This window comes from Onychostruthus taczanowskii, unplaced genomic scaffold (genome assembly GCF_017590055.1).
Source record: "Onychostruthus taczanowskii isolate IOZ18803 unplaced genomic scaffold, ASM1759005v1 scaffold31, whole genome shotgun sequence".
Classification (NCBI taxonomy): Eukaryota; Metazoa; Chordata; class Aves; order Passeriformes; family Passeridae; genus Onychostruthus; species Onychostruthus taczanowskii.
Genome location: NW_024500461.1, coordinates 1,480,765 through 1,501,840, shown reverse-complemented (window position 1 = coordinate 1,501,840; position 21,076 = coordinate 1,480,765). Strand labels below are relative to the sequence as shown.

The following is a 21,076-nucleotide window of genomic DNA, read 5'->3' as shown; positions in this document are numbered from 1 at the left end:
TGGTTACAGTTACCTTTTTTTTTAATGATACATATCTGTACTGGTTAATTTTGGACACTACCAATCCGTCTCATCTATTCTACATTAAAGGCAAGGCAAAGAGAAAAAATGAATGAGGAGCACAACAAAAGATTATCGGATACTGTAGACAGACTTTTGACAGAATCCAATGAGCGTCTGCAACTACACTTAAAAGAGAGAATGGCAGCACTTGAAGAAAAGGTACAGTACGAACAGCAGTATAAAGTTTAGCTTAATAAAGATTTCCCATATGTTCTACTTTTATCAGGATGGAGGCATCATGCTGATTTTGTATTACCAAATATTACCACAAATGTGGTCCAGCTTACACATTCAACTCTTAATTTAAGAGTGGGCTCAAGTGTTTTCGCAGAAGAGCTGCAAAAATGCTGAATATTTTGAGTCATGTGTTTATCAGCCAAGAGCCTGATGAAGAGCTTGGAAAGGACCAGTGTGTGACAGGCTGCATGTGGCAGTGAGAGAAAGCGGATGAGAACAGAGAAATGGCCTTTTTAGATGTGCCATCATTTCAGGGTTTTAACATGCTGATTTCACCTCACTTCCTCTGGAAAGAGTAAAATGCTGTCACCACAGGAGAAGGAGCATCTAGCCTTGGACAGGGAATGTTATTTACAGATTTTCCATTACCTGAGACAATGTGGTCCTGCAAAATTCAAAGCTACTGACCTTTGTATTTGCCCTCTTTAATCCCTCCCTCTTCTACTTATTCACCTTCTGTATGGTGTGAGAGGAATCTTTTGGTGTTTTTCAGAAGGAGATTTCAGAACTTCTCAGATGATGTACTTCTGGTTTATATCATTGAAACAAAATGTGGTATGGAGCAAGAAATAGGCTTGCCAAAAGAAGTTGTTGGGGAATTGGTTGTGTAAGGATGAAGCATTTGCTCAGTTGAACCAAGATGCAAAGTTTTTGCTGATCTAGAAGACACCTGTTCTTACATGTTTGAATTTTTGCAGCATTTAAAATTTAGTATATAATCAAACTGAACCATTAAAGAATTTTAATTTTGAAGTCCAAGATATATGAACTTTGTAAACTTGTACATGTACATAGTGATATCTGATACATCAACATATCTCTAATTTCTTTCTTGCTTATTTTTTTCTCTTATCTTTATTTGTAGAATGTTTTGATTCAAGAATCTGAAAGTTTCAGGAAAAATCTGGAAGAGTCCTTACATGATAAGGTACTGTAAAATACTGTGATTTTGTGTGATTTTATCAAAATATGTAGAATTGTTATTTGGAAATATGTATATGGAATATTAAATATCCAGCTATCATTAAAAATCTACTGACATAAATGAGGATTCCTTTAATTACCTAGATGCAATAAATAGCCTTAGAAGGTCTCTGACAGTTGTTCTGAGCTAAGTTCATGGTTGATATCCTAGCCTCAGGAAGTCAATACCAAAATTAATGTTGATTTTACTGGCTCTAGTGTTTTTCTTCTATCAGTTTTAATTCTGAAAAAGTTTTATTTAACAGAGATGTATGCACAACTGGTTGCACTTTCATAGTGAAGAATGTAATTTTTGGATTTCATTCAATTCTTCTTAACAAGTGCAGTGGCATTATACTAAATATAGCTGAAACTGACCTTTCTTCATTCCTTGCCAATTAATCCCTAATGCTGTTTAGGGAATCAGTCACATTGATTATAAATATTTTTTCCAATCCCAGATACAGGGTTTTGTTTTGAAGTTATTCATGCCTTGAGTGCAGTAGGATGCACAAATGTATTTGCATTCATATTCACAGAAGTGCTTTTGCAATGTATTAAATCCCTGTAAAAACAATTGTACCAAATTTTAAAAACATAGCTTCATTCTATATTAAAATAAATATATGTCATCAAAAATCAAGACCTTTGAGAAAAATAACAAAAGAGGTATCTGTTCAAAAAAATTTTACTTTCCTCTCCATTTAGGTAACCTGTAGAGAAAGGCAGCAAGATTAAAGTACCCCAAAGGAAAACCTGTTTCAGTGCCTCACCACCCTCACCATAAAGAAATTCTTCCTGATATCTAAAACCTACCATCTTTCATTTTAAAGCCCTTGTCCTGTCACTACATGTTCTGACCCCAGAGCTTCTGTGTCCCCCTTTGAAGGGATTATTTGTTCCACTTTGATGAAGAAACTGATGAAGCAATTTCAGATAGGTGGACGTAGCATCAGATACTAATAATCTCTAAGTAACTGGCAAGTGTTACCAATGGAGTATCAGTCATCTCAGCAGTCCTGTTCAATCAAGAAATATTTAAAAAATACTCTAATACTATTTCAGTAACCATATATACCAATAATTCAGTAATAATACTCACTGAAACTGATATTATTCATAGATAGTATTATTTATAGATAGATATAGATAGATATGAAGATATAGACTTAGAGATAAAGAAGATCCTTATCCTTCCTAGCCTCTTGTTATACCGAACATTTTAAACTCTAGGAAGAACAGTGTTATGTCTTCATCCTATGCTTGTTCTTAATTTGTTTTAAAATTCTTTCATTTCACTTTATTAGTAGGTAACAATTTTTAGAATTTGGGAACAGTGCTGTTTTCCCTAGTTGTAGCTGTAAATAGTGGGGGTTTTTAGTTAGTTCCAAAAATCCAATTTTGGGGCAAATTGTCACCTCATACTAAAGTCACATCAATTCCACAAGATCAAGACATATAGGTGCAGTTCAAGTCATCTGAAATGCAGTTCTCTCTAAGTCTGGGTCTGTCAGTAAATAGAAAGGCCAGTATGCAATCCCATAGTGTCATAAAATCATGCAGGGTGGAAAAGATAATCTCAGAGATCGTTGAGTGCAACTGTTAATCTTGGTCTCTATAGGGCAAGTGGTGAGTCGCACAATGAACTGTGCCTGGCTTTATTATAGGAAAAAAATAAGTTTCAAGAACAAACTTGTCCTTCCAACACGTCCAGGAAGTGGTAAAACAGCAGAGTGCTATACCACCTCCATTTGATGTATACATCTTATTATTAGTAGTGAGACTTAAATGAGCTTCCTTTTCTTATTATAGTCAGTGTTACATTCAGTATATCTTTGCTTGCTTGTTTAACTTTATGAGAATAATATCTCATAAAATGAATGTATTTTGTATCACAAGTAAGTATATCTTACTCTTCTGATTTCCAGGAAAGACTCGCAGAAGAAATTGAGAAACTGAGGTCTGAACTGGATCAAATGAAACTGAGGGCTGGTTCTTTAATAGAACCCACTTTGTCAAGGTAATATTTTGTGACAAAAGTTTTCTCACTTTAAGTTGAAATAGACATAAATGTAAATGGCAAGCATTTACAGCAGGGATGTGTTCAAGCCATGCATAAACATGGTCATGTATTTTTTTAAATGTGGAATCTGTGCCGTTGTTATTACTGTCACTTTTCACTTTTGTCATAGGTAAGCAGGGCCTTATACCAGTGAGTACACACTGAAATATTAGGGAGATTAATGAAAGTCTTTTAAATTATGAAATGTTTTTAAAACTATATCCAAATACACAACTTTTTTCCGAGACATTACATATAAATTAGAAACAATCATCTTTAATGCTGAAACTTATCAGCATATTTATGATCATATTTATTCCATAAATAATATATTTCTTTTTCTTTATTAACAAGGCATAACTCAGCTGTATTTCGTGTGTAGCAAAAGACCACAGAACTTCAGCTGAATGTGAAGACATTATTCAGAGACATCTGAAAACATCCTAATTGGACATTAAATATTGTGCCTCTTTTTGATGGAAAATCAATATGGGAAGAATAGTGAGACAAATGTCATAAAAATAATCACTAATGGCTGCAAAGAATTTATCATTCTAGAAAGTTCTTCCTGCTTAAAAGTGTCCCTTGAGATTAAATTGTTGCTTTATTAATAATTGTGTGCCACGTGGTGTTTTCATAGCAAGCAACACATTCATTTTTAAAACCTGCCAACACACCTGCCAGACAAAGCTCATGGAGCAAGACTGAACTGGGAGCACTGTATTCATCTAAAGCTACTCTTGTTCAATAAGTTGGGTTTTTTTCCATCAGCTATTGCCCATTGACGTCCTCAGACATCTTGCTCAGTACCTGAACATGGTTTCTCCCTCAACCTTTTATTATTTCTTGGAATAATATTTTTTTAATATGTAAAGAAGTGTAAGCCAATAAAATTCAGAATGTGATGCGTTTAACTTTTTGAATTTTTATTCCCTTGGGAATGTGACTACAGGCACACAACACATTTTTCTTGAAAGTTCTTGCAGGGACGCAGCTACTGAGCTGCTGCAACAGCAGCTTTGGCTTTGGAGCAACCATCCTTGGAGAACAGCAGCTTTTCTTGCTGGGTAGCTGAATATCATTAGCTTGTGCTACATAAACAGGAGCTGATTATCCCTTGACAAAGGGCAGCTTAAACTTGATAAGCTATCTAAATATCTTGGGAATTCATCAGGTTCTGCTAAACAGTGCACTTTCCCTTATGTAACCTGATCTCATGAAGCTCCCAACTCTCTCAGGCACAGCAAGCTCTGAGCATTAAATACTTCCTATTCTCAGGCTGTGTTCAATTATGCATTGGCTGGAGTTTGTGCTTTCAGGAAAATAATGGAGCTGGTCAGCAGATGAATATCTACAGCTAGAGACTGGATCCTGGACTGTTTCTTTTTTACTGCCAACTTGCTTCACAACTGCCAAATACTATTGATTATGAAAACAAAGTTCTATTAAGACAGTTACTGTACACAGAAGATAAAAACAATCACTTCCCTAAAGGGTTTTTTGTTACATTGCATTTCTTTACTGTGATCATGCTATTCATATATTTTTATGTGGAGATTGCAGGTGTGTTAAGAAACAGAAATTGTTCAGGTCTCTACTTCTATGATTGAATTCTCAAATGGTTCATGTAGCCTTTCTTCTTCCACCTTGGTTCCCCAGCCCATGGTTAGGACACTTTTACTGCACCATGCAGTGAACTTTTAGCGCTGCTGTTTAAGGACAAAGAGGTCAGGGACTACTGTTTGTAAACAAGAAAAGAGGTGCTGAAGTCATCCTGTATAAGCCTCACCACAATATGCCAAGACTTACCAGGGCTATAGGTAAAATTGGGGGTTAAAGCACTGAAAGTGTTGTCAAATAAAGATTAGTAATTCCTAAACAATGTTAAATATCACAGGTCAGTTCACTAATGTTTTCATAATGTAGAGCATAGACTTTCAGCAGGAAAGCTTTAATCAATATGCTCATTCATGAACGTCTAACATGCTTAGAGTAACCTCAGGCGTATTTATGAATATACAGGAAAATACATTCAGCTGCCAGTTCTAATTATCCTGAAATGTGCTTTTTCCTGTTAAAGTTTTGGATGACAAGTTTTTCTATGCATAGCTTTCATTTAAAAAAATCTGAGGTTTTATTATTTGGTTTCTTCCTAAATTTTCTCATACAATTATTTCAATTTTTCACTTTCAAATTATTTTTTTAATGCGGTTTTCTCATTTATTATGTGATACATGAAAGTTTGTTTGAAAAAAGAAATCTGTGTTGCTAGACGGAAAGTCATTGGATTGATGTTGTTATTCCTATTACTCTCTCAGTCCACTCATGTAATTCTATTTTTAGACCTCATCTGGACACATCAACAGAGCTGAGGTACTCAGTGGGCTCACTGGTTGATAGCCAGACTGACTATCGGTCAACTAAAGTGATAAGGCGACCTAGAAGAGGCCGGATGGGAGTACGCAGAGATGAACCAAAGGTTAATCCCCAATTTCTTCTCATAAATTCCCTGATAAGAGAATGTGTTTGAGGCTGTTAAGCTTACAGTTTGTGGAGTTTTCTTCCAGGAAGAAAACAACAGCAGAAAAAACAACCCACCAAACAAGAAAGTCCAGCCCAGAGAGCAGGGTTTTTTCTATGCCTGCTCAGAGAACTGTTGTACAAAATGACAGCAGAAAATATTGAAGTTTAGACATCAAAGTTCAAACATACTTGATTATTTGTCTTTCCAGAGTGTCTTTTTGTATAAATTTTCCTTATAGTAATTTGACACCTAAATTACAATTATGTGAAAATACTTTATGCTATTTGCAGTAGTACTGCAAGCATTAATGGAGCACTAATAATTGAATAAGTATTTTGAAGTGTTAGTTGCTTTCCTTTCCCATTTTTTTTGAAGGTCAGATTTGCAGTTTTCTCTGACATGACCCGTACATGTTTAAATTCCTGCTCAGGTAAAATCACTTGGCGATCACGAGTGGAACAGGACACAGCAGATCGGTGTCCTGAGCAGTCATCCGTTCGAAAGTGACACCGAGATGTCGGACATCGATGATGACGACAGAGAAACGCTGTTCAGCTCCATGGACCTGCTGTCACCAAGCGGCCATTCCGATGCCCAGACTCTGGCCATGATGCTCCAGGAGCAGCTAGATGCAATCAATAAAGAAATCAGGTATGTAGCCTGAACCAGCAATGATGCACTTATGGTTACAGCTTGAAGCTTTCTTTAGTGCTTGAGTTCAAGTACATTCATGGCGGTAAGGGAACAGCTTGTTCATTTAGAGGATTGATAATGTGTCTTCTTTCCAGAGGAGAGTGTTTTGTGAAGATAACAACTGAGTCTTTCTTTTCTAACCATAGAAATTTCTTTCAAAAAGCATTTCAAGTGAAGAACTGTTGGCAGTTGAAGAAAAGCAAGTTAAAGGAGGCTAACAAATGGCAGATTTCACAAATTACTGTTCACATTCCTCTTTTCAAGGTCTTTTCCACTGTTATACATGACTCCACTTGCTCAGTAACAACCTCCTATCAAAAGTATATTATTTCGGTGCTCTTCATGCTTTCTTCTGGCAATTATCCCTATGTTAAATCTAATATAAGCCACGTATTCTATGACATGGTTCTGATTTTTTTCTGTAGACACAGAATATGATTTTTCATGCTCCAAGTTGGATTATAGTGCTTGGATATAGGTCATGAATAGAATGTATCTTAATAATATCTGTGCAAATTTAATGGAGTGCTAGAGAATCAAATGACATGTTTTAATTAAGTGGTTGTTATAAATGAAGCCATATTTCAAGCCTAAAGTATTCTTACATGTTTTTCAGTAAGGGCAACTTTAAAAAAACTCGGCCTATGAAAAACATCCTCTCTTTAGCGACTGTTTACCTAGAAGGAGATGAAGGAAATTATAGTAAATGTGTTAGGGACTTCCTGGTAACACTAAAAACAGAAATCTGGTTAGATGGTTAGAAATGGTACAAATATGGTTAGATATATAGTCAAAACAAGGCAGACGATTTGGCAAAAGACAATCACTCTCTGATCAAGGTAACTTTAAAGGAAAAACTCTGTTGGAATATATTAAATTTGAGTAATTTTTCTGTTTAGGGAAAAACCTTTTATTATAAATTGAGAGCTTTGTATTTTTTACTGTCCCAGAATGTGTTTGTTCAGATAGGATTACACTGTTTTCTCAAACCTTTCCTACACCTGTCAAGATACAGACTGAAAGAGATATTTTGGTGTTGGGAAGGTAAATCTCCTTAAAACAATGTACATAAAAGAAAGAACCTTATCCATATTTTCTGTTATTACAAAGAAGTCAGCACCGTGGCCAGCTCAGGAAGCTGTAGATGCAACATTTATATTTGTTTTTAAACAATACTAGTCTTGTCAGTTTAACAAGTAATACAGCAAAGGGCTTTCACAAGGAACAGTACTTGCAGGTGACATAACGGGATATTATTTGTGCCACCCTGAATCAGATCACTGTTATACTTAACCCAGGATCTTGACTCAGATGTTAGGTACAGTATTACCTCAAAAGGGAAGCAAGGGTGCACTTTTTATACGGCCATTTTTATTGGAAGTCTACTGGGAATAGTTTATTTACTCAACTGCTAATCTTGTACTAAAGTATAGGCTTTTATTATCATAGCAACTCTTATTAAAGGACCAGATATGTAATGCTGCACATTTTTTTATATGGTTCAGGAAAATCATTCCACAAGAATAGTCCTACAAACTGTACTGCATTTCATGTTTTCTTGGTTTGTTTTTTTTAATTGGCAAACACAATAAGGGTTTATAAAGTCTTTTGATATATCAAAAGAAATTAAAAATGTATTTTGCCTTAGATTTTATTATACAAGATGATTTAGGATTTAGATTACTAAAATTAAAAACATTGTTATAATTCCCTTTCAAAATATTACTGCCCTTTAAGTTTCTTGCCTGCATTATTTCAAAAAGAGCTGCAGATGTTTTATACAAATTCTGAAATTGATGTTAGGGAAGAAGATTTATCACAGCACAGGAGTCCTCTAAGTTTCTATTTTCAATATATTATGGTTTTAATTATTGTACTTGCATCATTTCACTCAGAAAAGTCTGGTTCACAGTTTGAACCTCCCCAGACTTCATATTCTCTCATTTAACATTGATCTCTCATGATTTCTCCTCCTCTTTGCAAAAAAGTCTACTCATAGCACAGGTTTATGGGCAAAGGCCTTATAAACAAGTGTTTTATTTTAAAGACATTTTTCCATTCTAGGTGCAATCACAATAAAAAAAACAAAACTGAAGAACCCAATGGAAGCATCCTGTTGAGGTGATAGATGCTTAAGATGCTTGTATTGCTTGCTAACAAGAAAGTTATTTTAATGAAATTCACTTAAAAACACAGGGCTTTAGAAACCGCTATCATTTTTTCATTAAATTGTAGGGGTAAAACAGGCAATTTGCTTTATATGTTCTCTTGTTTTATTAATATGGATTATTTTAGCAATTCCCTTCTTAAAGGCCCAATTTCATTTGACTCTTTGCTTTGCGATTTAGCCAAAGATAAGCAGATGAAAGCCAAAGTAAGCTTGGAATTAGTTATCTGCGGTAAATCAGATTGTTAACCCCCCTGCCCGATTCTAGCTCCTTTGCAAAGGAACCAGTATTCCTGAAATGTCATACAACAAGCCTTGCTGTTGGACACATTCTTCAAACAGGTCTTGAAGATGGAGGAGTTGAGAAAAATAATTTTATTTTATAACTGGTGATTAGGAAAATAATGTTGGAAAAGGGTCTTTTTTTAGTTACCTATGATATTCATCTTTGTTTGCTCTTACTTTCAAATCCCATTTGAAATGAAATGGTTTCTAGTTTTGCTCTGGGGATATGAAGAGACAAATACAACGAGCATTCTTCTTTTACTTAATAAGGTTAATCCAAGAAGAGAAGGAGTCGACAGAATTGCGTGCTGAAGAGATAGAGAACAGAGTGGCCAGTGTGAGTCTGGAAGGCTTAAATCTAGCCAGAGTCCACCAAGGTACCTCCATTACTGGCTCAGTGACAGCATCGTCACTTGCAAGCTCGTCTCCACCCAGCGGACACTCAACTCCCAAACTCACCCCTCGCAGTCCAGCCAGGGAGATGGACAGAATGGGGGTTATGACACTGGTAAGAAACCTTATGACAGTATTTGATGTAATATTTCTTATATTAAGTATTTAATCTTTTCACTGTATGACTGACTCATCTCTATAATTCTTCGTTCACATCTTCATCATCCATACTGATAGCAAATTCTCTTGAACGTGGACATTTGGTGTCTTTGGGCTTTGTTATAGTGATTTTGAGCATTGCATGATTCACTAGAGGCATAGTGACAGGATTACTGAGGGCCTTCAGCACACAGGCTGCGGAGTTCATAAGAAACAGAACTGCTCACTGGAATTACTTGTATGTAAAAAATGTTTACTAATGGAAAGTTCTTAAGTGATACAGTTATTACACAATAGTCTGTGGAACTATTGCTGGGTTTAAACTTCCAGGAAATGTCAAGAAGACATTCAGACATTCCACCGCTTCTTACATGTGATCATTTTGATAAACTTTTGTATTTGATATACTCTTTAATACTTGCAGTGCTTTTATGCATTCTTCATTACCATATATCATGCACAATTAAATGAGTTCTTTAGTATCCAGTAAATGAATATTTAACTGATATATTTCAGTATTACAGGTGGCTCACACATAGATACCAAGTCACCATGAAATTACAGTGCAAATAATTTCTAACATTGCTGTTAGAAATTGTCTTTGAAAACACTTTCAAAAATTTCTAGTTCAATTTGGAAAGGGATTTACAAATAATTTAATTTTGATCCTAGACAAAAAGAAACAGTACATCTGTCAAATATTTGAAGATAGTGTGTCAACATATTAAAATGTACAACTCTGATACTGATCTGAGTACAGGTGCAGGGTTCAGTGTGAGCTACAAACCAGTTTGGAGCCGGGGTGAATTAATCCCTTTAAGTACCAGGAGAGAATCAAAGCAGCCCACTCTGCTGATCTCGTACAGGGAATAGAATAGGATATGTGTAAACCAAATTTTTATTTGCTTTTTCTCTGATAATCATGTCACCAGTGTCCCCTTGTGGTCCTTTCCTGGGAAGCAATAGTCACTGATTCCCTGTGTAGCCTTTCCTAACAAAAAAGGTTGCTGCGAGCAGCTGGAAACGAAGCTTGGCTGTTCATTCTTCTCAGCTGGGAGTAGGGACTTTTGTTGGTGATCATCTAGCCAAGTATTCCCTTTTCCTGGGAACTGACAACTAGTCATACCCACATCTGCTCCTCCTGGTTTAGTATGGTGTTTGCTGCCACATGGGATCTGTCAGCAGGGAGGAGGTCCTGGCAGGCAGTCCTAACTTATTCTTTGCTGCCCCCAGTTCCCACTGTTGGACAGCAGGAACAAAAGTACTGGTTGCAGAGGCCCTTGTGGAGGAAGTGAGTGTGCAAGCTGCTGTCCTGCCACCTCCTTCACCAAAGCAGCACCTTCCCAAATGCACAGTGTGTTCCCTTTCCCCAGCTGTTCAAAGTAAGCAGTGTGGCTGTCGGTAAATGGCAAGGGTTGAACTGCCCCGCCAGCAGACACCTGCACTGCCTGGTTGTCTGGGTTTGAAAACTCTAGCTTTGGGTCAGTAGGTTCATCAGATTCAAACACGAAATGACAGCATAGCCTCTGCAATTCAGGTTGCCATGATCTCAGTGACATCCACATCTAGCTGTGCTACAACTCAGATGGACTTGTCTGTCTGACTTGCAGTTGAGCTCTTGACTTGCCAAGCAGTAAGCAGTAGAAGCATCCCCCATAGTGTGGAAATTAGCACAGCCCACAGCTTTGCTCACCTTCGTAAACAATTTCAGGACACTGCCCTGTTTCAGCAGGAGTTCAGTGTTCAATATCACTTCCTTGCTGGCTGGGAGCAGACACAAGTCTGTCAGACATCCTTTAAGTGAAACTTGGGAAGATATTTAAGTCTGATGTCTGGAGCTCAGATTGCCAAATGGCCCCAAATGATTGGTTGGCTGGAGAAGCAGGACTGCATGAGTTTCCATGAGCCCAGGTGCATGTAGTAAATAAATTCTGCAGTGTCTTCAGCTTTCCTTAAATGAAAGAGATATCTACCAAAAAAAAATGCAAAGGAGGTTGAACAAGACCCATTCTAGTAGTCTGCTGCTGCCAAGTAATACTGAAGAAGATAGGTGAATATTTATTTATTTCCTAAAAATGCCAGTCATTTTTCAGCCATGGTATTTGGTGATGATATTTTGTGGTTTTACTTGGTGGGACACCAATATATGTGTAATATTTGATAAAACTAATGAAAAAAATCTCTGTTGGGGATAACATAAGTACTTATATGAAAACTCAAAAATAGAAAGTGCTACTATAGGCTTGAAATTCTTTGCTACGTTATGAAATTGAAGGAGAGTGTAATTTTGGAAAAAATACCTAAACCTACTTTCCCAGAATGACATCTTTTTCAGGGGTTATTTTACCTTATTACATCAAGTGTATACTTAGTATATAATATGGAGAGTGATTAATCTTTGCTTCCCACTTCATGAATGTGAGAACAACAAATGTGAGATTTTTCTATGCTTCAATAATATTTATTAATAGCTATTTTTTTTTGTTTCCACTTTTGTTATCAATCTAAGCCAAGCGACCTACGGAAGCATCGGAGAAAGGTATGATACTGGGGTTTTTTAAAGTTTGGGAGAGCCCATTTATCATATTCCTCTGCTATTTAGATAATTAATCTTTGCTGGGGTCCGTTGCCAGCAACTGCATCTCCTTCTCTCCTTTTCATTCTCTGCCTGAACATAGTCATTAATCCTACCTGGAATGGCTTCCAGGGGTCACAGCTAAGCCACAGAATCAAGGCCCACTAAGTGATATCTTGGAGTAGCAGCCTCAACAGCACAACCTTAAAGGAATACTTATTTTTAAAGAAGTATGGAACAAATGCATTACCTTCAAATGTATTTCGGCCATTCTTCCTGCTGGAGGAACTACAGAGAGATTCCTTGAAACCTTCTGGAGCAATGTAAATTTGTTTACAGAACTGGCACTGATGATGAAGTTCCATGGCATTATTTAAGATAAATCATTATAATGCTCTGACAAAATTCCTTTTTGTCCATACTTACTGTCAAGCATACTGACTATTCTGGTAACATGCTCACCATTCTGTGATTCTGGTAACACACTGTGTAGAGAGTGGTCATGTTTGTGCCTGTGTTCACCTTCTCTTTTACATCCCTGAGAAACTTAGTTAACCTGAATAATCCTGTTTAATGCAAGGGACCCCCTTACACCTAAGATTGTCTTCGTGTTTAGACTTTCACTAACCTCTTTAGCATAAAAGGAATTAACTTCTTCCACAAGCATAATCTCATTTCTTTTAAATATCTATTTTAATCTGCCATATTTAGAAAATTGTTTTTCCTAACATTTAAAAAAAAAAAAAAAGAACCCTTACAATTTGCTAGAAACATTGCACTTGAAATCTTACGTGCTTCAGTCCACTTGACAATTTCATGCAGCATGTGTTGAAACATTCTTGAAAAGCTAATATGCTCTCATTGGAATCTCTCTGCCCCAGATTGCAGTAGTTGAAGAAGATGGGCGTGAAGATAAAGCCACAATCAAATGTGAAACTTCTCCTCCTCCAACACCCAGAGCGATCAGGATGACTCATACCCTTCCTTCTTCGTACCACAACGATGCCAGAAGGTAAATGTTTGTAATGTGGATCACTACTTCACGCTTTACCACATATTATTATTTTCAAGTCATGTTGTTTAACTATTCCAAAATTACCTGATTTCTTCCCTGTTTGTGATGTAATAAGAGAAAAAAAACCCTACCCATTGTCTGTTGCAATGACCCTGAAAATGTTTATCAGTGCTAAACTACATGCTGGGTATTTCTGTTTTGAGGTACAGTTTTGATGACTACTGGAAGTAGTGATACTACAAATCCTATAAATAAAATCAGAATGCTGACTACTGTATTTTTCACAAATTGTGCTTAGCAAAGTAAAAATATTTATTTTCAGCCTTGCCTGACAGAGAAAGTGTGGTCTTCTGTTGCTCTATATGTTGCCAAATAATTTAAAGATGTAATTGTTTCACTTGTTGGGAGATCATTACTAAATTATAACCAATTAATTTATTTGCAGAGCTGCTCAGAAGAAAATAAAAATGTTGACATGTTATCTATTCTATTTCTTTATTATAATTTTGCAGTAGTTTGCCTGCTTCACTGGAGCCAGAAAGCATTGGTCTTGGCAGTGTCAGCAGCAGTCAGGACTCCCTGCACAAAGCTCCCAAGAAGAAAGGAATCAAGTCTTCAATAGGGCGACTGTTTGGTAAAAAAGAGAAGGCGCGACTTGGACAGCTCAGTAAGGAAATAGTGGTAACAAGCTAAGGTCACCATTTCACTGCCATTTTTCCATTTTTAATTTTGCTTTTTTTTCAGTTTCCAATTCACTCACGTTTCTGTTTTGTCTGACACAACTTTCCCATTACATTTCATTGTTTTCAGCAGTTATGTTTGTCATGAGTTTGCTATGACCATAATGTAAATGAGAGTTTGGGCACAAATTACTGGAGTCATCTTCTTCACTGAACCTGTTGCTTCAATAGTCTTGTTGAATTAGGGTAGCAATGGTAAGTAACACTGTATTCTTGAATAACCACATAAAGAGGAGGCGAGAAGTTAATTAGCAATAAATGGCTGTAAGTGGTGTACCTATGTGATACAGAAGGTCCTTGCAACCAAGTGTAGCTGCTTTCCAGATTTCAGTGTGTTGATAGATGCCCTCTAGTGCCAATAGCTGAATGTCCTCAGGATAACTTACTTTTACAATTGTGCTGCTCATGGCAGTGCTTAGCTTTCTTCATACTTCTGTCCTTTTCCCATTCATGGCAAAAATTTTCCTCTGCCTATTTCTATAGAATTTGTCTATGTGGACACATGCCAACACAAGTATCAAATTGTAATAAATGTATCAATAAAATTGAAATACTGGCTCTTTGCTAGTCATGCAGATGTCACATAATACAAATTTGTGAGGCACTAAATTTTACTGCCATGGTGACCATGTCACACTTGTAAAAAGAATTTTAAGGTCTTACAGTAAACACTTAAGCAGCAAGCATAAGCTTGAAATTAAAAACCTATGTTTTTCTTGCAATGTGTCCTTTTCACAATTAACAAACCCAATGCTAAAATAGTACAGAAGAAAAAAAAAAAAAAAAAGAAAAAACAAAACAGATAGTACTAAGGTCAAAGTATCAGAGTAAAATTGAAAAACTGAGTATTCTTTACTTATACTCCAACCTTTCTCCTCTCTGACTGTGAAAACCATGTGTTCTTGAAAAAAAACCTACCTAATTTCTAATCGCAATCTGATTCCCCCTTTTTTCACTATGAAAAGAATAAAACTGATTTATTCAATCTTTCAAAGGAGAATCTATAAATGAGTCTTTCAAATATACCTGTATGCCACCACCTGCATTGATGGCTAATTTTATAACTTTAGACTGCATCAAAAGTTAGACTTTATTAATTCACATTTATGTTCCATATAACTCTTTTTATTGCTACTGATGGTTTATGCATAATAATCTACAATTTCTCAGTAAGTCAGGAACATAGAGGACCAAGATGCAATAAATGTGTTGGTCTTCCCCACAGTTCTTTGGAATGTGGAACAAAAATTAAACAACAGTTTCTATCTAAAAGACTATCTCAGGAGCAATGAAATCTGGCAATAGATTAATTTCCTAATACCCACTGTGATTAATAATACATGCATAGAATTTGACAAAGTCCATTTGTAATTCCCCTTACTAGGTCATGAAACTGCTAAAAGATAGTAGTGGTTTGCAATTATATGAATTTTTGTGACTTCCATTCTTTAATTCAAGAGCAAAATTTCAATATAATGCACATTTTAATTAAAGAAACTAGGTTTACTAGCATGTATAAAATGAATAGTAAGACTCTTACCTAATCAAAAGGTAGGAGCAAAATATTTTTCAGAAATTACAAAGACATTGAGCACCTGAATTACAGGAAATATTTCTCATCTTAATTTTTAACATATCAAAAGAAAAGCATTTATTGAGTGGTCATTTCCATTCAATGGCAGTATCATAAAATCATAGAATATTATAATACCTTGCAAGGGACAATGAAATTTTAAAAAGAGCAGTCATGGTAGTGTTTGACTCAGTTTTACAACAGATGTGTTATCTGTGCAGCTATATAATTAGCTATATAACTATTTGAGGTAAGATACTACATCACAGACATTCACACAGCAAGTCCTATCCCTACGGCACTGCATAATGTTTGTAAGGTTTTCAAAATCTAAAATTATATTGCAAAATCAATGGAAGAATGTAATTTATTTCTTTGCTTAAATTAAACACTCTAATTTAATATAAACATATGTCTCTTACTTTTTTTTAATATGGAAAATGCCTTTTCTTCAAAAGCACATATTTATACACTCTCATTTAAGAAACAGTATTGAAACCTCTACACTTGTGTTAGTAAGATCAACAGAGCCATGCTATTACACAAAATATTTCCTTGCTCTGTGTGCCTTGCAAAACCCTGAAATTATTTCTTTTCAACTCCTAAACTTGCCAGAATTTCATTCTTTTATTATTTGGTAATTTTACCTTCTCTACTAAACCATTAGCTTTATTGTTCCAAGCCAAATTCCTGCCTTAGGAGATCTTTCTTAGAATTGAGATTCAAGATTTCTAGATTCCTTAAGTTTTTTCTAAGTTTTTGGAGAAAGAAAAAGGAATGCTACAGGGAGCACAAGTGCACTTTCTTTCCTTCTTTCTTACTTTTGTTCTTTACTTCTTTCTTTCTTTTTTTCTTTCCTTCTTTTCCAGTCTTCTCTGTCTTGGCACACACCACTTTTGTATTCTTCTCATGTTACATTTTAAATATTCTAGACCCTAAAACAAACAATACATTCCAGGCATTTTTAGAATTGCCCAAGCAAGCTGATCTGCATGGCAAATTAAAAAGTCAGCTAGTTAGGAAACATTTATTGTGGCCACATCCAATACGAGGTGTACCCTCAGTATTCAAAGGCCAGATGTATTTGGAGCGTGGAGAAATGCATTATGCCCAAACTACTCTCCAACCTGTAATAAACCCTCACTGCACTCATCCCATCCCTATCCAACATACTGAGACCTGCTCTCTCAAGAAAGGTGTGGTATGTTTATGACTATTTGCTGAATGAAAAATGTAATCCAGAGCCAGCAAGAAGCATTTAATGATATTCCATAAGACTTTGACAGGCAGATGAAGTGAAAAAAAAAAGTATATATTCATGTTTTCTGCATTTGTAAGATGCATTTTCATTATTCTCATTGTGAGACTTACAGTAGTGTCCTCCTTTAATAAAGTAAAAATCTGTCTAGACAAAGAGGAGTGTTAAAACAGCACCTGCTTTGAAAGAACAGCTTGAACCCAAGCTTCTAAGTTTTTGTCATAGACATGATGCAGTAGTAGCTTTTTTTTCTCACTTGAGGTGCATGTAAGTCTAGCTTGTAAAATGCTGTGGTGCTATTTCACTTCATAACATTTGTAAATCATTTTATGATTAAAATCAACATATCAGAAGAGAAATATTTTCATTTACTTTGTGCTTTTTTATTATGCCAGCATCCACTATACAATTGTTCACTATCCATTAGCTGTGAAATAACAAATTGCTATGTTCAAACGGAGTCAAGCACCAACATTTTACCACTGTTGTCTTCTTTCTTGTGCCAGTTACACACCTTCTGAACTGGAGCACGGGAGGAAGGCAGCCTTCAAAGGAGTGCTGCAGGGCCTCTGTCTGCACACATACAAGTGGGAGTGAGAGGACAGTGTGAAGCCAGAGCCAGGGGACTGTACTGACTCGTTGAGCAGATCCCCTCTTCTTGAATCAGGGCAGAGATAAAAAAGTCAGACTGTTTTCCATTTCTGCACTAGGAAAGTCATGTCAGTGGCCATGTGGATAATACCAGTCATGCCCTTAGTTTATAAAACTATATTATTTTGGTCCACATGTCCTACTGCAAGCTTCCTTTGTCAGTTATTCAAGTTTCCTTGACTTTTTCAGGAATTTAGGTGCCTACAAGACACATCCTGGGAGATGTAGGAGGCTTTTTACTTCTCTGAAGATTCTTTCTCTCATATCTGGGATTTTTCAGGGATAATGACATCTAAGACCCTCTGTGAAAGCAAAATGGAGGCTTTAGCACTACTGCATCAGGTGATGCTGCATTATGGCAATGGTAGAGAGGCAGTTTGAGAGAATGCAATTTCATTTGTACATTTCTCAACTAGGATTAAAAAATGGTGAGAGCATTGCTCACTTAGCATCACGGGACTGAGCCTTAGGAGGCAAAGGAGATAAGGGCGCTTGTGTCATACCTTTCTGCTAAACACAAGGAGAAGAAAACATGTTTTTTTTTTCTTCTACTACTCTTTCCCACGTAGTAAATGCTTGTTAGAATTTACTTCTGCAGGTGATAGATGTTCTCCACAAACACCAGATGTCACAGCTTAAGGAAGCAAATATGGATGATGGTGGGTGGGAGGGGAATTGAAGGGTTAAGGAGGGGAACAACAGAAGAGAGAGAGAGAAGGAAAAATACGGTGGGGGGGGTTTTGTTTGTTTTATTTTCCAGGAGGTTACATGGAAACAGAGGCAGCAGCTCAGGAATCACTGGGATTAGGCAAACTTGGAACACAAGCAGAAAAGGACAGAAGACTAAAGAAAAAGTGAGTACTGGTTTTATGTTACTTTTCGGCTGAAACGATTCAAATATCAGGATTTTTCTTGTTTTACTCAAATGTGCAATGAGAAGCAAGACCATGGCGTTTTAGTAATGATATTTCTTTGTAGTGTAAAAGTTTTTAAAGCTGCATATAAAATATGCAGTCTGTCAATTGTACAATATTATTTCATTTGTGAAAGAACACAGATTTATGAGAGATATTTTTCCATTTCACATTGTCATCAATCCTGTGCTTTTTACCTTCAGTGCAATTCTGAAAAAATAGATACGTATTTAGTGACTCACTATGTAGATTTTCATTTTCAAAAGGGTGAAAAATCTCTTTTGTATTATCTAGTGAACAGTGTTTCTTCTGTTTCTAGATGTCAAAGGTTCCCCATAAACCGTAGCAGCTTCAGTTTATTTGCCTGTCAGCAAATGCAGATAAAAAGCAACCTAGCTTTTTGTTTGCATAAATTATATAATAATTTAATGCTGTCTTTCATGCACCTCCTTGTGAAAGCAGTACAGTGACTCATAGCAGCTGCCAGGAGCTATGAAGAACTAATAAAATAAGGCTGCAAACACAAAAGAAACCTCTTGGCAGCATTGCACTTAAAGTGTAATTAGAGGGTGTCAGAGAAAAAGACGGTACTTAAAACTGACTTTGCAAATTCATTCTGTAAACAAAAAGGTTTATTTTCATCCATGACCATTCACTTTAATGCTATTATTTGGATTCTGAAAGCCTCATTTTTAAAGTTTTCTGTGTTTTCAGGTTTGTTTCACTTGTTTAAGATTCATTGAGTTTCAAGAGAATTTTCAGTTCTAATCCAAAGAATCTAGGGATAATATTTGAGCTTCTCTTTAAATTTTTATGTTGAATATTTTTAATCACTACTTTCCTGTCAGGGACTTGATGAAATATAACTTTAAATGTACACATCCATGTAATGTACAAATGCAAACATTCTGTTTAAATCAACCTCAATTTAGCAATTAGAGAAGCAGTCACTGTGCTAGCTGGAAGAGAAGAAACGTTTTCAATTCAATTAAGAAACTCAAAATAGCATTCACAGGGATGTTACAGTTGATGAGTCTTGTCCCTGTATTTCTTATCTATACATAATCAGTAATTTTAGAAATATATGGATGTAGATTATGTTACCATGGTTTTTTTACTAAATCTAGAAGGCATCTTTGAGACCGTCATTACCATTCATAAAGAATATAACATTATTTTCAGCAGCCTTTTTTTTTTAAAGTACCAATGTACTTTCCAGTTCTGAGGGCTGAATGTATCACACATCAATTTTGAAGGGATGAATGCGTTCATTTTGTTTACTTAGTGTTATTAGTGTTCATTAACACTTCATGTGTTAGTTTGTTAAACTGGGTAAAATAACAAGACCTGGCACACACAGCTGCAAGCATGACATGACTATTTCATCTATAGATTGCCTACCAACTTTTGGGTCTGTAAATAATGGGTGTGCAGATAATCTGTTATTAAATTTCTGTCCAATCTCACACACTCCCATGCTTTCTGCTTTTCAAGTCTTTCCTTTTTTTCTCCTGTGTCTGTCTGTCCTTGGTTCTTTATGGATTAGATGTAATCAAAGTGTCCTCTGCTGGAAGGAAAGGAATCTTTCCTTTGTGACTATGACTTTTCTATTAGTCTGAACTGTATATTATTTATCCAAAATATATGTTCTACAACTACGTCATGAAGAAATTTAATTTTTCCCCTGTGCCTTTTAGAGTTACTTGTCTTCACAGTTTCTCACTTTAGAATCCTCAGAACTGCAGGAAGGTTAACATACATTATTGCTAGTTTATGTGTATATGTATGTGTATGTTATATCATTTTAAAGGAACCTTAACATAGGAAAAAAATGTAACCTATTGTATTAGAGATATACAGGAGATTCTGCTGAATTGTGGTAGTCGTTAGGGTGCCAAGCTGTCAACAGAGTGTAAGAGAATTACCACTTCCTTGTAAGAAATGCAGTCACAGCATCACAGAATGGGTCAGGTTGGAAGGGACCACAGTGGGTCATCTGGTCCAACCCCCCTGCTCCAGCAGGATCATCCCATAGCACATGGCACAGGACTGTGTCCAGATAGGTCTTGAATATCAGTCATTTATTTGCACATCTTACCTTAGAAAATATTAAATAGAGAAAGTCCAGAAAGTAATTTAAATGAAAAGTTTGTTGCAGTAGATCACATTCCTTTGTACCAATTCTTAACAATGCCTAATTCCCTCTGGAAGTAGCCTTGCCATACACACAGTAGGTGCAAGATTACTGAACTGTGTAGTGCAAATGAGGAAACTATGCTATGAAACATTAATGGTGGTGGGGATGTGTGGGAGGACTTTCTAAGACATAATAAGAGAAGTCTGAGTAATTTCCTAGCTCGTGATGTAGCAGTAAGATCTGTAGCAGTATGATTTAAGTCCCAGTGGTTTATTCCTCCTTTACTGCTAAACAAAACTGCTCTACAAACCCTGCAGAGACAGTGAGTCACTGGAACACAGAGCAGAGCACCTTGTCAGCATTTCTAGCTGACTTGGATTAGGACATAAAAGCCCAAGAGAGCCAAACCCACCAATAGGATGTGTAAAGGAAAGGCTGAAGCTGGGAAGCACTACTTTGTATTACATTTTAGGTTCTGAGACAGCTTTACTTATGCTGGCTTTGTCACTCCCTTTACAAAAATAAAATTCAAATCCAATGCAGACAAAACCAAAAACAACCTCCAAAAAAACCCTGCAGCAAAACACCCCAACAATACAAAAACCCTTGAAACAGTGATGCCAGAGCAAATTCTCTTTTCTATAAAATCAGTATAATACCACATACT

At 36.1% G+C, this 21,076-nt stretch overlaps 1 protein-coding gene across 1 annotated transcript in view; it reads left to right on the top strand.

The window, feature by feature from the left end:
• Positions 1 to 21,076, top strand: part of PPFIA2 (PTPRF interacting protein alpha 2) — a 286,176-nt gene that overhangs the window by 231,969 nt on the left and 33,131 nt on the right. Inside the window, exons 12-21 of the mRNA XM_041409731.1 lie at positions 91 to 222; positions 1,166 to 1,228; positions 3,192 to 3,283; positions 5,669 to 5,804; positions 6,280 to 6,500; positions 9,265 to 9,502; positions 12,056 to 12,085; positions 13,003 to 13,133; positions 13,649 to 13,803; positions 18,119 to 18,212. Coding sequence (XP_041265665.1) covers positions 91 to 222; positions 1,166 to 1,228; positions 3,192 to 3,283; positions 5,669 to 5,804; positions 6,280 to 6,500; positions 9,265 to 9,502; positions 12,056 to 12,085; positions 13,003 to 13,133; positions 13,649 to 13,803; positions 18,119 to 18,212 — 1,292 coding nt within the window. The remainder of the gene's footprint in view (positions 1 to 90; positions 223 to 1,165; positions 1,229 to 3,191; positions 3,284 to 5,668; positions 5,805 to 6,279; positions 6,501 to 9,264; positions 9,503 to 12,055; positions 12,086 to 13,002; positions 13,134 to 13,648; positions 13,804 to 18,118; positions 18,213 to 21,076) is intronic.